At 41.1% G+C, this 16,775-nt stretch overlaps 1 protein-coding gene across 8 annotated transcripts in view; it reads right to left on the bottom strand.

The window, feature by feature from the left end:
- The window catches only part of Nsun7 (NOP2/Sun RNA methyltransferase family member 7), a 51,857-nt gene extending 42,530 nt beyond the window's left edge, over positions 1-9,327 (bottom strand). The window contains exons 1-4 of one of the 8 annotated variants that reach the window (XM_059275923.1): positions 9,217-9,327; positions 8,219-8,617; positions 2,124-2,182; positions 1,160-1,290 (exon numbers count right to left, since the gene is read on the bottom strand). In XM_059275923.1, the coding sequence (XP_059131906.1) occupies positions 1,160-1,290; positions 2,124-2,182; positions 8,219-8,549 (521 nt within the window). In that variant the 5' untranslated portion in view covers positions 8,550-8,617; positions 9,217-9,327. Of the gene's footprint in view, positions 1-1,159; positions 1,291-2,123; positions 2,183-5,774; positions 5,875-8,122; positions 8,618-8,973; positions 9,188-9,216 lie in introns of those variants that run through there. The other 7 variants (XM_059275925.1, XM_059275922.1, XM_059275926.1 and 4 more) reach the window with 7 other exon arrangements.
- Positions 9,328-16,775: the final 7,448 nt, after the last annotated feature.

Here is a 16,775-nt window from a genome sequence, read left to right as displayed (position 1 = left end):
GCCATATCTGTGTTATGGCCCAAAGGAGGATGCTGTGCATTATGAGGAAAAGAAAATATCCAGGGGTCAGGAGTCCTTCACTAAGCAGTAAAACCTGATTTCCCTGGCCTCCTAAAGCAGGCCCCTCCCTAGCAGTGTCACCAATCTATCGATGATGAAACCACACACTGGCCTTTCTTGGAGTGCTGTGGCTTTTCTGGCTAACTCAGCTAACCTGAGCTCCCATTAGCCAGACTGAGACTAAGTTATGATGGCCGAGAAAATGTGTGCGTACATGCATGCGTGTGTGTGTGTGTGTGTGTGTGTGTGTGTGTGTGTGTGTGTGTCTGTGTGTGTCTGTGTGTCTGTGTGTGTCTGTGTGTCTGTGTGTGTCTGCAGAAGCCTATAGAACCCCAGCACTTAGGAGATGGTGGCAGGGGTCAGACGATCGAAGTCATTCTCAGCCACATAAGCAGTTCCGAGCCATTCTGGGGTACAAAGCGCTAGTTGTTAATGCACCCCTCACACAGTTCTACCTCCCAACACTGCTACATGAGAATTAAGATCTCAACATCTGAACTCTGGGGCCAGCATCAAAACATAACACAGTAGCATTAACACACAGGACATACTTACCATGAGTCCAGTTCTAACTCCACTGTTAATCTGTTATCCTTCCTAGCCACCCTTCCAGATGAGTACTTACTTATGATCCACATGGCAGTCTCTTGTTCATCTTTAGGATAAAGAGGAAACTAGAACACATCAGCTTGTTCTTAACTAGACAGACTTCTTTTAGTTTGGCAGAACAGTGAAATTTTGTATAGTGTTGGAATTTTCTCCTTTGTTATAAGTTAGATTTTTTTGTAAAGACATCAATTAAAGAAACAAGTTAGTTGTTTCAAATTAAGTTTAGCTTATGCATATACTAAAACTATTAGAAATTTGTAATGATTTCCCACATTTATACACTGGATCATACAATTCAGCATCTTAAAACAATTTGCTCTAAAGTTAGTTATTCAAACTATTCAAGACTGTTTGTAAAGGAACTCAAGGTACTTTGATATCTTTTCATATATATTTGAGACATAGGTCTCTATAAATTATACTACATAAATTTTGTAAATAAAAATGCTAATGTTGGTTTTGTATGAATGTCCTTTTTACCTGTAGTTACCTGTTAAGAAGGCTCTCTACTTCTTGAACTTCTGATATGGACTCTTCATTATCGGGAAGGACACGGGGTTGAAATTTTCTATCTTGGAAATCGTACAGCATCACAATAATAAGACTGCTCAACTGATCTGGCTACCGAGGGGAAACACACATGAAGAGGACTAAAGAAACAATATCCAAAGGCTTGAGACATAACTCAGGAGTAGATGCTTGCCTAGCCTGAAGGAAGCCTTGGGTTTGATCCCCTGAGGGTAAGAGCGAATATGGATAATAGTAATGCTTTGTATTCCATTACTTTTTATAACAGAATAAGAACATGATTACATAGTATGGTTAGATTTAGAAATAGAGATGATCCTTTTTGTTTGTTTGTTTATTTGTTTTTCAGGACAGGGTTTCTCTGCGCAGTCCTAGAACTTACTCTGTAGGCTGGCCTCAAACTCAGAGACTCACCTGCCTCTGCCTCCTGAGAGCTAGCATTAAAAGCATGTACCACCACCGCCCAGCTAAGAGAAGGTCTTCAAAGGGGGGAAAAATCTAGTTTGAGAAGAAAAGCTTCTCCAAAAAGACAGTTTGGGGTATATGAGTCAAAATAACAGGGCCAGGGTCAAAATGCAAGTATTAGAAGTAAAAAAGAACATGTATTTTAAAGAGGTCTCAGCACTAGGCAAACTATTATTTAGATCTGAGGGAATTTTCATACTTTCGAAAAGGTAATAATGAGACAGACTAATTCTTTTTCTTTCTTTTTTCTTTTTTTTTTTTTTTTTTTTTTTTTTTTTTTGGTTTTTCGAGACAGAGTTTCTCTGTGTAGCTTTGCGCCTTTCCTGGTACTCACTCGGTAGCCCAGGCTGGCCTCGAACTCACAGAGATCCACCTGCCTCTGCCTCCCACCAAATGCTGGGATTAAAGGCGTGCCCACCACCGCTGTCAAGGCAGACTAATTCTAAAAGTCGTTTACTTACTATTTTGGTGCTTGGGAAGATATAGCTGTCTATTAATATAGTTTCCAAAATATCTTGATCTGCAAGACAAGGGAAAAGTCTATTACCCAAAATATCAAATCTTAAAATAAAGGCCTTTGAATTAAATACACTTGAAATAATGTTGTGAAATTACCTTCACATCTAAAATGTACCTCAACTCCTCATAAAGACATAAATTGCAACAGCAAGTGAAATATTTATAATCGTCATGAATCCCGGGCTCATATAGTTCAGGCTTTACAGAGACTCATAGTTAAAGCATCACCAACGTAGTCATAAAGAAATTTTAACTTTTAACTTAGGACCTTTGAAAGACATTGAAGAAGATATAACTAATAACATTAAACGGCAGGCCTGGAGAGATGACTCCGCAGTTAAGAGCCCTGGCTGCCCTTCCAGGGGTTCCCAGCACCCAGACAGTGACTCACATTTGGCTCTGGAATTCCATTTCCAGAGGAATCTGGTACTCTCTCCTGGCCTCCGATGGCACTGTGTGTACATGGCACACAGTCATGTATGCAGGCAAGACAACCATGTACATTAAAAAAATGAAAGATATTCAACAGCCTTGCTCTTTTCAGCTTTAAGTATTGCTGATATGTTGTATTAGTTATTAAGTAGTGTTAATATTTTGTTCTGGATTTTCTATGTTTATAAGCGAGGTACTTTCTTTTAACATCCGTGTGGTGTTAATTATCAGAGTTATTGCTAGCCTTAGGAATTGGAAGTGTTTTATCTTCCTCTATTCTTTTACAGGACTTTCATTAGACATAATTTTAACTTAAGTATCTGGTAAAACTTACTAGTAAAGACACAGATGAAATATTTAACCTAAGATCCAAATGACAGGAATTACCATATAAGGATCTTAATAAGGACAGCAGTCCAAACAGAGAACAGAATAATTACTTCATAGGTGCTAAGTAGAAACAGTTTAACATTTTTTCAACCCTCCCCTGGATTCATGAGTACTTTTGATAGACTTAAACTATGAGCATCATATATATTTTAGTTCAGCAAACAGGAAGCAAGGCCTAGTCTTGATTCATTCAACATTCATAAAAAACCTATTATTTATAATGTAGACACCGAATTTCAATCTTTATTTGGGAAATTAGAAAATCACAGAAGACTAATTTTGAAGTGGAGACTATAATTTTCATAGGAATTTTTTTAGGAAACATTATACATATTTAAGCCACCAACTCTGTATACAAAATAACACTCTCATTTCATTTATAAGTAAAATTTATAGAATTTCCATAACCATGAAGGACTTCTAACATGAAAGACGTGTGTAGGCTATAAAACTTTGACCACTGGAGATGCTATAAATCCCAGGGGTAGAATGAAGGAAAACAGAACGTGGTTTCGCCAGCATTACACTTGTTCTTTAGGACTCTCGCCAAAACAATCACCTCTGCCTGCCTTTGGTGTTGCGCAGAAGACATTAACTTTATGTATCTAAAGTTATACGACATTCTTACTTTGAAATATCAGTTTAAACAATAGCTATACTTTATTCAATGTATTCTATGTTTTGGGCAAGAAAAGGAAACTTGATTAAATTATTTTAGTCTTTTGAGAACAATTAGAACAGCCACTAACAAACGTAAAATAACTATATAGTCAAAATAAAACAATGTGGGGCCATAGAAAACTAGTTATGGATAGGTGGTGTTACTCTCCCAGCCAGACAATGCATTTCTCTTTTTATTCCCCTTGCTGTCTTTTTAGGCATGCCATTTAATTTCTCCTTGAGCTTCCTCCGTTTTCTTTCATTTGTAATGAGAATATTCTTCCCGTTTATATCAAATGAAATTAGGCGCTTTGTGAAAAAAAGTCTAAACAAGTAAGAAGTGCTGTTACTGTCGCTGAAGAGAATTGCCTGGACTCGTGGGTGATAGCTGAAGCAGTTATTGGAGTTCTAGCTCATCTTCCTAACAAATCACAACACAATCAACAAGTACCTGACAGCCTTTAGAAGACAAACCTCACATTAGGAAGAAAGATCCAGCCCTTGAGTGGCTTAGGAGGTTGCCTTTAAATGCTTGAAATAACTCGCCTGGTCCAAACGGTCTTTGTTTACCTTGGACCTCGTGCCACACCATATTATCTTGACCTTTACAGAAGTCAGAGTTTGCGTAACCGGTCAGTCAACCACAGCTGAAGAACGCACTCCTTTAAGAACAAATCTCAATACGCACCCTACACAGTCAGGGCAAGGTGAGCTCCCCTCATTAGCACTGTCTCCTTCCCATGGTCAGACATCAAACTCTGTCGTGAGATTTCCTCGGGAAGGGACAATGTGCCCTTTGTATCTGGTCTCTCCTGGACTCTGCCCTATGCGTGCATACTGCTTGCTAATTTAATATGTATCCTTTTGTTGTACTAAACCATGCATATAAAATACTTGCTGGGTTCTACAGACTCTTTTAGGGAATTGTTGAAGAGTGGTCTTGAAAACCCTTAGCTATAATTACTAAGTCACAAAAGCTAGAACTGAACCGTATGTTAAGCATTTATTGGGTTATTCATTGGCTGATTACAAAAGTCCAAACTGTCCAGGTTAATGCCATGGTCTATTTGTGGGAGTGAAATTCATCAACTACTATATACACTTAGAGAAGTTGGAGAAACACAATTTGGGAAAAAGATTAGCAATTTCAGGAGTTTCTCTTCCTCAAGCTTTTTAAAACATTTATTTGTTGTTCATACATTTTTTTCAAGAGATTGTTTCACAGGCTTTTCTTATTTATTTATTTATTTATTTATTTGGCTTTTTTAGAGAGGGTATGGGTATGTAATGTAGACTTGCTTTGAACTTAAGGCAATCCTCCTGTCTCTGCCTCCTGAGTGCTGGGATAATAGATACATCCAATTCCCACTCCTTCTTTTTTTTTTTTTTTTTTTTTTAAAAAACAACTATATTCCTTTGAAGTATGTAGAGATTCTTCTCAAAATTAACTACTCAAACTCTATTTTGACAAAGGTCAAACCTCTCAATTTCTATTTTAGAGGAACAGACTTTATTAACAACTATCTTGTTTCATCAAAAATTGACCTGAGGAGCTGGGTGTGGTGATGTACGACTTAAATCCCAGCCCTCTCAGAGGCAAGAGGATCTCTGTGAGTTTGAGGAGAGTGGATTACCTTGGGGTTAATTTGACAAAGAGGATCTAATGGTGGTCTTCATTTGAAGAAGTATCACACTGAGCCATAAGGGTAGTCAGAGAAATAGACTCCCTTGAAAGAGCTTACACATAAAACATATCATATCTATTATTGTTTAGTTATAGCTTTAGTATAGTATAGTTATTGTTTAAATTGGTATCTCAATGTAAGAATGTCATATTAATTTCAGATACTACTCAAAGTTAATGCTTTCTGAATAATACCAAAGACAGCACAGAAGTGATTGTCTTTGGCAAGAGTCATTAAAAAAAAAATTGAAATCTACTTTCTAAACTGTGACTCTTAGAACCTAAATATTAAAGCAGAGTGTGAGTGTACACAGTGTCACATGAAAACATTTGTAGAACACAGATAACACAGAAGATAAAATAAAATGCACAAGAACTCTCAGAATTTTTAAAGTAAAGTACTAGGCATTTATCTTGGAAAACTCACTATACTGGAATTCTGATTTGTTCGTTTGTTTGTTTTTAATATGGTGCTGGAGGAATCAAACCCAGAGCCTATCAAATAGACTAGGCCGCATGGCAAGACCCTGAAAAATAAATAATGAGCAAGTTTGTAAAGGCTGAGGAAAATAATTATCTGAGTAAGATTGTCTGGGTCAGTAAGAAAAATCAAATAGTCACAAGGCCCTTTCAGAAAACAGAAAACAGTACTGGGCAGAAGACACTATAATCTACTATACATCTCCATGTTACTGGTACAAAAACAATCGTGTAATTGATGATTTACTTTTATGTAGAAAAATTCAAGCTTTTATTATTGGTTTCTAAAAATGAGGTTCAACATTCTATTAGGAAAACTGCCTACAATTGGATTAACATTAAATACCAATTAATTAACATAGCTAATCAAGTTGCATTTCACTGTTCCAGGAGAAAGTGCAAAGTTGTACAACTGACTATTGGTGCAAAGTGCAGAATTGTAATGAGAAGAAAGTGTGGGAAACAAAAACAGAATCTAAAAGAAAAAAATCAGGCTGGGCAGTGGTGGTACATGCCTTTAATTCTAGCATACAGGAGGCGGAGGCAGGTGTAGCTTTCTGAGTTCAAAGCCAGCCTGGTCTACAGAGTGAGTTCTAGGACAGCCAGGGTAACATAGAGAAACCCTGTCTCGAAAACAAACTACAAACAAACAAACAAAAAAAACCCACAAAAATCATGAGCATAAGAAAACAAGGAGTTGAAAAGTAATGAGTAGATGCTTTAGACCAGTGGTTCTCAATCTTCCTAAGGCTGCAACCCAACCCTTTAAGTTCCTCACATTGTGGTGACCCCTAACTTCATAATTGTAATTTTACTACTGTTCTGGACTGTAATGTAAATATCTGATATGCAACCCCTGTGAAAGGATCGTTTGATCCCAGAAGGGGCCGTGACCCACAGGTTGGGGGCCACTGCTTTAGACATTACATTTTCTTCTCTGTGACAACAAATTCCTTGCTTCAGAGTTGAACAGCATCATATTTGCAGACAAGGTACGTTTATGCCTAATTAATCAATAGGAACATTTTAATTTACCCAACATTTTTTTTACTTCCTCCTCTCTACAAGGCCTTCTAGTACTAAAGAAATCATAAAAAATGCTATTAGCCTCTTCCAAGTTATCTCTTGGACATCCACTCATCATTTGAGCCTTGCTGCTGATGTTCAAACATTTCTGAACTGTCTCTCTGGACCTAAATTTAGTTTTACAAACCAGTGTCAAGTTTATAGTAGCAATTAGTATAAAATACAACTCCAGGGGGTTGAAGAGCTGGCTCAGCTGTTAAGGGCACTTGCTGCCCTTCCAAAGGATCTAGGTTCCTTTACTAGCACCCGCCTAACAACTATCTCTAAGTCCAGTTCCAGGGGATCTGGTACTGCACACATGTAGTGCCCATTCATTCAAGCAAAACACCCACGTACATAAAATAAAAATAATCTACATAAGAAACCTCCTGACAGCTCTCCTCCTAGAACCCACATCTGGCTGTGGCCTACCTCCAAAGCTGATGGTTAACTATCATGAAGGGGCTCGGGAAACTTGAGTCCAGCACTTTGGAGACAAATTAGAAAGGAGAATTCTACTTAAATTTGGCTTTCCAGATTAAAGCCATTGGCTAAGAACTGGATAATCACGATTGGGGTTGACTTAACTGTAGTATTCACTTTTTAAAGACTGTATCTTCCTTCATCCTTTTCTCTCCCCGGTCTCCCGTATATTTGTGATGCCTCATAAACTTAAAATAAACGATGTAAATGTAACAAGAATGTAGTGAAGCATCGGAGTGTAGTAGTGCATGAGAGAGACAGACAGACAGACTGACTGAGACAGAGAGACACAGACACACAGACACACACACACACACACACAGAGAGAGAGAGAGAGAGAGAGAGAGAGAGAGAGAGAGAGAGAGAGAGAGAGAGAGAGAAAGAGACGGAGAGAAGTTTGTTCTTTTCTTTTTCTTTTTGAGAAGGGTCTGGCTATCCAGCCCATCCTAGCTTGGAACACCAAGTCCTGGCTCGGCAGCTGGGATTACAGGCCGACTCCTGTTCATTTTAATGACTGCACTACAAACTGTCTAGGGACAGGTGCGGGAAAACTCTTCTAATTTCACTAGGACTCATCCACCTAGACTGCTGTAATTGGCCAAAGATATACACGTGTAAAAAAACAAAACAAAATTCAGTATGTTTGAGGGGCTAGGGTGGTGCACTCTGCATTCTAGAAATTTCCTTGCTTTCTCCCCCCACCCCGACGCTTTTCTTTTTCTTCGGTTTTCTGAAACAGAATCTCACCCTGTAGCCCAGGCTGGCCTTGAACTGAGCATCAGCCACCATGCCTGGCTTTGCTATTTTCTTTTAGCGCTGACCTTCAAGACTGGTATTACTCACACTTCAGGGTACTGAAAGCCAGCTCATAGGACAAACGCTGAAAAGATTCATCCTCAGATTGGAACCAGCACGGCAGGGGTTCATTCCCGTACTTTATTATGACTCTGTCTGGCGGCTTTTCGATTTGAATACCCTGAAAAATGTTCGCTGCCATAACGTACACGGAGTCTGGATAGTAAGCTTTTTCCGGGGCAATGGTTGAAGATTTCTTCCTGGCTATTACCTCCCTTGACATCTCCAGGGCAGCGAGTTGGGAGATCTCCTCCACATTGTCTTGGTTAAAAAACTCTAGTTCACTTTGGGGGTCCAGCATATTCGCCCCTGATGTCATAACTCAAGGTTCAAGTGCAATTCAGGTGGTCCAGGAGACTGCTGTCCTTGTAGCCTTAAGCATCGTCTCTGCGAAAAGAAAAGGTGGTCTCAGTACATCACTGTCCCTGCAGCCCCTCTCCTGGCGGTCCCCTTCGGGGGTGACCTTAGACACCAGGGGGTGGGGATGGCATGGACTAGCCCACCCGGACATCCCATGCTTCAACTGCAAGGAAAACTTGCCCTCGGGGATGGCAGGGCCGGCTGGAGGACTGGGTCCCCTGAAAGGAGAGGATTCTGCCACAACCCACTGGGGACAGACAGACAGACACACACACACACACACACACACACACACACACACACACACGCACACACACACACGGGTCCTAAGGTGGCCCTGGCCTCGCATCACCAGCATCCAAGGGACTTGAGCGCCCTGTCACCTTCTCCGCGAACCCGCCCTTGGCTGGGGTGGGATGTCTCCCGGGGCTGGCAGCCGCTGTACTTGGGGTGCTGGGGGCGGTACCAGGCCCTGGGGAGCCCCGGGAGGCGGCGGCCCGCGGAGGCCGTTTCTTTCAAGTGCAGCCCGGCCACCCGCCGGCTCCGGGCGGGGGAGGGGGACGCCGCTCCTCGGGGTCGCGCCCTCCGCTCTCGGGGTCCCCGAGGGCTCGCTCCTCGGTCCGCACCTGAGCTCGTGGGGCCGCCTGAAGGGGCTTCGGGCCGCAGAGAGAGAGAGAGAGAGGCGCGGGGTTCCCGCTGGGCCCGGAGGCGTTGGCCGGCCCAGCAGGGCCCGGATCTCCATGGCAACCCGAGGGGAGGGTGGTACCTACGCTCCTGGCTTCCTCTCACCAGTTGCTTGTCCCCCCTCGCGGGCGGGCGGGCGGGCGGTGACACCCGTTCAGTCCCTCTTGGAAGCTCAAGCCGGGGTCCCTGAGCACCTTGGCTTGGTCTCCTTCGTGAACTCTTAGAGATACTTTGAAGAATCAGAGGTGTAGTTCCGTGGTTTAATCCTCAGGCTCCTGAGGTCCTCGTTAAACTGGAGATCTCTGCACCCATCATCAAGGATTCTGAGTCTGGGCATGGAACTCGAGATTTTGCAATTTTTTTTTCCCTGTAACTCTTGTAATCCCAATGCAATTAGCCCAAAGGCCACGGTGTGAAAAACTCTAGTTACTCCATCAATCTAGTTTATAGGAAGTCCTTTGACCTTTCTGCTCCTTCTATAAACTAGATTGATGATCCCTTTTGCTTTGCATGCCGGTCATGATAGGATATTTGAATCTTCCATCCTGCTGTGCACCTGCCGTGCAGTATCTTAGTACACGGTAAATTCCAAACCTTTGAGAATGGCAAGGTCTTCTGGTAGATGACCCTTGGTACTTTTCCATCTTTAATGGCTTGGCATCTTCAAGCTTGCCTACTGTGTGTGTGTGTGTGTGTGTGTGTGTGTGTGTGTGTGTGTGTGTTATGCGTATGGCTTCCCGTTGTGGTTTCCCTTTCTCCTCCCTCTCTCCTTCCTCTTTCTTCCTTCTACCCCACCTCAACCCCAACTCCAACTCCAAACTCAGATGCTGATTCTTCTGCCTCAACCTCCCCAGGGCTGGGATCACAGACCTGCACTCCCATGAGGCTTCTCTTTGCCTTGAAATGTCTCTCCTTCTGTCTACCCAGTAAACTACAAAATCTCTGCCTTTTCTACATTTGCCTTTGTTGGAATGTAAGTTTAGCTGCTGAGACAGAGATCCAAAATCACGTGGGCTTAAACACAGCAGAAGTTTTTCACTCAAAATCCTGTTGGCACTGGCTTGGTAGTACTTATCATTCATCCCAGCGCTCGGGAGGTGGAGGCAGGCAAATCTCTTGTGAGTCCAGCCTGCTCTATATATAGGGAGTTCCGGGCCAGCCCAGACTACACAGTAAGACTCTATCTTAACCTTCCTCCTCCTCTTCCTCATCCTGTTAGTCTAATAGTTATACTGTCCTGCACAAAGTTATCACGGACTCAGGATCTTCCTAGGGGTTTCCTCTAAGGCATGTGTCTTTGTCAAGTTAGTGTAAGATGGCTCATCCCATGCCCGTTTGCAGACAGTGATACGTAAAGGGAGGGCGGGGAAGGAAGAAGGTGTGCTCACCATGCCTTTCAGGGACAGGACTAGGAAAATGCATGCACACATCACCTTTGCTTGATTTCCATTGGCCAGAATTAGCCACGTAGCATGTTTTATAACAAAGTTTGGGAAATGTGTCCCACGACAACTCCTGGGAGAACTGGTAATGAATCAAAAGTATCATTTTCTATGACATGCCTCTTCTCCCTGAAGTGAGCAAGTGTGTGTTAAATCTTACAGTGTGCTTGTCATTGTGTTCAGTGCTGAGAGCAAAAAGTAAAAGTAAATACAGACCCGACTAGGGACCTGGCATCAAGAACGTGATGTTTTGGCACCCTTTAATTTTGATTGTAGACATTTGTGTACATACCTACATAGACCTTCCTCCTGATTTCTAGATACAAAGCACACACTCTAAAATAGTTGTGCTAAATCTTTATTTTCATTTTATTACGTACCTTTTTATTCTAAGATGCTAGTAAAACGCTATTGTCTCAGAAGGTCACAAACATGAAAGGTATCTTGAAGGTCATAATCTATTTATTGTATATTACACAGTGCACAGTACAATCTGTAGGGAATATAAAACAATAGATAGCTATAAACTTTTAAGTATAACTTTCAGGATATAATTTGAGGAACTTTTTTTTTTTTTACATAGTAGTTCATTTTGTGACACTTTGCTACACTGAAAATGAGATTAAACAAGAAAATCCATACTCTCTAAGCAAAACTTAGGCAAATTGTAACACGACTCTTAAATGGTCTTATTAATAAAAAAAAAAAAAAAAGACTTGAGAGCCAGGTATTTGAGTGAACACTGAAAGATCAGAGAAACAGAACAAGCCACATCCAACCTCACCTTGCCAACTTCTCAGCTGATCTTATTTCCTCAAACTGGAAGCCTCTGAGTCCTCACAGGAATGGATCTCAGCTGAACTGCTGCTAAAAGCCTAAAAGCTTAAAAAAGACCTCTAGTTCCTGGTCCTCACACCTTATATACCTCTCTGCTTCCTGCCATCACTTCCTGCGATTAAAGGCATGTGTCTCTCCCAAGCAAGACATGAGATCTCAAATCCCGGGATTGGAGGTGTGTGCCACCCTGCCTGGCTTCTATGTTTATCTAGTGTCTGTTCTGTTCTGACTCCAGAGAAGTTTATTGGCATGCACAATATATCAACCACAGCAAATAGCTGTGTTAGTAAATCCATGGTTACTGGTTATTTTAATCATGTGTATAAATGATTATAATCCTGCTTCTTCAGCTCTTACTTCTGGTTTGTGGCCTCATTGTGGACTTGCCGTATTGGAAGTGAAGGCTGCCGAAAAACATATTAAATTTCAGTGTACAGTGCAAACAGGTAGCCATAGGGATAAGTCTGTGGATTCAATCGTTGTGAAATCTGGAAAATAAAAATAGGTAGCCTTTGTCTGAGTCACACTTGGTAACATGATCAGAACATTGAAGTGGAGATGGCATAGAATTCAAACTTAGACACCTAGGGCTTTCTGCCTGCCAAAGAAATTTAAAAGAATAGTTTTCCCTCAGGAGCTAGAATATATGAAATATTTATAAATTAATATTCCTTACATGTGACTTTGAGTACTGGCATAATTTAGCTATGTAATATTTGCTTACTTGCTTAAATTTAACCTGGACATAGAAAACTATGTCCAGTTCCATTGATGCCATTGATGCTTGTTATAGAAATGCAAAAAGGAATATGAGATGTAAAGGGTCTCATTGGATCATCTTAAACATCGGGCCTCAGTATACTTGAAACTAGAGTTACTATATTTTGTTTTTGTTTTGAGACAGGGTCTCACTATGTAGTTCCAGGTGGGCTGGATGTCACAGAGACCTATCTGACTCAGCTTCCTGAATACTGAGGTTAAAGGTGTGTGCCACCATACCCAGCCTGTGGTTGATTTTCATTACAACACTTTTGTCCTCAACGTTTTTTTCACATTTCGAACATATTTTTGTTGTTATTTTGGTGTGGTTTTGGTTTTTTGAGACAGGGTTTCTCTGTGTCACAGCTCTGGCTGTCCTGGAATTCACTCTGTAGACCAAGCTGGCCTCGAACTGACAGAGATGGTCCTGCCTCTGTCTCTGCCTCCCCGGTGCTGGGATTAAAGGCATGCACCACCATGCCCGACTCCAGTGGCATCCAAATCCAAATTTGCATGGATTAAGGGGGAAAATAACATGGAGCACGCAAGTTCGGAATAGATACCAATGAATTGTCTGTGTAATTACATTATAACCACAACAAACCAGTCCGGAGAATGCCCTGTACAAAATGCAATAAATTCAAAATGAAGTGTTCCTTCAGCAAGGCTAATTGTGGCGAGCCTTAAGAGTCTACTTGAACCAATAATTTCATCAGGAACACTGCTTTTACAAGGCTTTCTTTTATCCTTCTTTTGAGATAGGGTTTGATGTAGCCTAGGCTGGCCTTGAACTTGTTGTGCTGCTGAAGATGACCTTGAACCTCTAATCCTCCTGCCTCCATCCTCCCAAAAGCTGGGATTACAGGTATATCATACCCAGTTGATATGGTGTTGGGGATTGAACCCAGGGCTTCATGCATGCTGGACAAGCATTGACCAGCTGAGCTCTATCCCCTGGGTGTGTTTTGGTTTTAAAAATTCAAAATATTCTGGCATCTACATTTCATTCACTTTATGAAAAAGGTAAGATATGATTTTTAACAAAGATCCTTGCCCTAATATTCAGCATATAGTCCAATGGATATAGGATTCCCTTGTGAAATGTCATATCTTATTATACATTGTTCTAGCATTTAAATACCTTTATACCTAAAGAAAGGAAATATGAAAAACTAAGTTACTATTTATTTTTCACTTGAATTTTAAGGATCATGTGACTGAGTAAAGAAGATATGATACAGAAAGAAGAAAAACGAAACAAAAAGAAGACATGATACCCCCCCACATATATGCTCAATAGAATGTGACCAGACCCAGTGAAACCCTTTCATTTTGCACCAAAATGGACAGAACAGTATAATATGTGAAATGAAATGAAGCAAGCCCTGAAAAACAAATAAGGAATATTTTTATCTTAGATGTGAAGCTCAAAAGTGTTGATTTCAGAGTATTAGAGGGTAGAATAGTAGTTACTAGAGGTTGAGGACAGTATGACAATGGGGGGGTAAAGGTCAGGTGACGGGCACCAAAGGACAGTCAGACAGGCAGGATGCATTGTAGATCAGCACAGCAGGGTGACTACACTATGTAACAAGCCGTTGTGTCGGCGAGAAGAAGTAGAAGAGGAGCTCTAAGCCTCCAAACACAATCGATAAAAAGATAGAAATCCTGATTACCCTGCTTTGGTCATTACACATTATGTGTATATGTATATATATATATATATATATATATATATATATATATATATATATATATACACACACACACATACACATATACACATATGTATATGTATATACATATACACATGTACATATATACACACACATATATACGTATATATGTATATATACATACATATATATGTGTGTATATATATATATATATATATATATATATGTAGCTGGAGAGTTTTCTCTCCAGGTCCCGCCAAGCTCCGGCAGTCCGACGGCCCACTTATAAAATAAGCACACAGACACTTATATTATTTAAACTGTTTGGCCTAATGGCTCAGGCTTCTAGCTATCTAGTTCTTACACCTTAAATTAATCCATTTCTATAAATCTATACCTTGCCACATGGCTCATGGCTTACCGGCATCTTCACATGCGGCTTGTCATGGCGACGGCTGGCAGTGTCTCCCTCCACCTTCCTGTTCTCTCAATTCTCCTCTCTGTTAGTCCCGCCTATACTTCCTGCCTGGCCACTGGCCAATCAGTGTTTTATTTATTGACCAATCAGAGCAACACATTTGCCATACAGACCATCCCACAGCATATATATATGTTAAAACATCAGGCAAGCCGGGTGGTGGTGGCATACACCTTTAATCCCGGCACTGCAGAGGCAGAGCCAGGTGGATCTCTGTGAGTTCAAGGCCAGCCTGGTGTACAGAGCGAGATCCAGGAAAGGCTTCAAAGCTACACAGAAAAACTCTGTCTCAAAAAAAGAAAAAAGAAAAGAAAAAAGCTATCAGAGAAGGATTAGGAAGGGAAGGTTCCAAAGAGAGTGGAGGGGGCCAAGGGGGAGAATGGAGCCTGCATATGATCAAAATACACTATACACACATTAACACACATTAAAAATAGCGCAGTGTGGTCCATACATATGTACCATTGTAGCATGTTAGTAAAAACAAATGAAGGATTGCAAAGAATGATAGGAAATGGTGGAGAGGCATATTTAACATTTTCATATAACTAAATAAAAACTTTCTGTTTCTCTACCACATGAAAAACAGATTAATCCAAACTAAACGACAAAAACCCCAAACAATAAGATTTGTTACGAGGACCAAACGTATGTTTTATTATAAACTGGATTCAGGGAGCCATCTGCTGGCAAACGGTCGCCTTTGATTTTTTTTTTTTTTTTTTAATGGACTCACTGTTTGGGTTTCCAGAAAACTGCCCAGCTGCCCAGTTAAATCTCAGACACATAATTTCTCAGCATTTAGTGTGTTAAGGTAACACAGTATTTGTTCCACATGCCTTTGCCACTTTGTTCTAAACACTTGTAAATAACTCTGGAAAGGTTTTCTTGAACTCCAAACAGCACAATTACTGGGGTTTGTTGTTTGTTGTTGTTGGTTGGTTTTTTGTTTTTGTTTTTGTTTTTGTTTTTGTTTTTGTTTTTGAGGTAGGGTTTCTCTGTGTAGCTTTGGAGTCTGTCCTGGAACTTGCTCTGTAGACCAGACTGTCCTCGAACTCACAGAGATCCACCTGCCTCTGCCTCCTGAGTGCTGGGATTAAAGGTGTGTACCACCACCTGGCTTTGTATTTTTGCTTTTGAGACAGGGTCTCTGTATATAGTCTAGCTGTAAACAGCACAGTTATTTAGGCTTGCTGATCTACCTTGCTCTGTTCCCATTGTGTCAATGTAAAGTTCTGCCCTCCCCCCTTCTTCCTGGCATCTGACTTCTAGTCTATTCATTCAGATGTTGCTGCTGCTGTTGGGATATGGGCTTTTGTTTGTCTGTTTTATTTCTTCTGAGGATAGGGTCTGGCTTTTTAGTCCAGGCTGGCCTTGAACTCTAGATCCTCTTGTCTCAGCCTCTCCATCGTTGGAATTACTGGTATTCTTGGTTGGCATTTTTCACACTCCAGAGTCACATTTAAACAATCAGTGTCTACTGCTTTTGATGAATGAAACACCAAAAGAAAATTCATTGTATTCTCTGTAATTTCTTAGCTAAAGATTCTGTTTTAGAGCAATAAGAGGGATCTACATGTACAGCTTATTCTTGACCTTTACACCTTTACATTCCTCCTTTGGTGCCAGAGATCATACCTGGCCCCTGCTCATGCTAAGCACATGCTCATATAGTCCCGACCTTTACCAATACTAAGATGCAAAAGATATGCACTGAAAAGTCGCCCAGCCTATCCTTCAGGTACCTGGAAATTCCTGTGTGCAGAAGAAAGAAACCAAGACACTTTGGGATGGTGACATCATGAGGAGGTTGATTACTGAAGGCAGAGGTACAGGACAGTAGATGGCGGGTCTCAAAGTCTCAGCTTTACAGATTTTAGTTTGTAATTCTGAATTAAAGGTCAGATGACCTTTATGTCATCTATAAATTCCCAACTATACTCATAATAAAAATTAAACATTTGAAGGGACAACGGCCTGGATCCAAAGCCCACCAGGACAAAGGGTGTAGTTGAACAAAGCAGGTATGTATGCATCCTGGTGTAGAATCCACGTCATCAGTCAGCAGCTCTGTGACTGCTCAGCAGGAGAAGATGGGAAGGACCTGTTACTGGATTCAGGCCATGGGGCTTGTAGGAGGGTCCAAAGATGCCTGGGTTTGCTCTGGATTAAATGTTCTCAGAAAGCAATGGCACTCTATGACCAAGGCTCATTATTAATTATATGGAGGGTAGACTTGGTGAGGCTGAACATTTGAAAGGAAAGAATCGGCTGTGACTCCAATGGCTCAGAGAGGAGTTAGCGGGTAG

Source organism: Peromyscus eremicus, chromosome 10 (genome assembly GCF_949786415.1).
Source record: "Peromyscus eremicus chromosome 10, PerEre_H2_v1, whole genome shotgun sequence".
NCBI classification, from domain to species: Eukaryota; Metazoa; Chordata; class Mammalia; order Rodentia; family Cricetidae; genus Peromyscus; species Peromyscus eremicus.
This window is presented reverse-complemented; position numbering and strand designations above follow the sequence as displayed.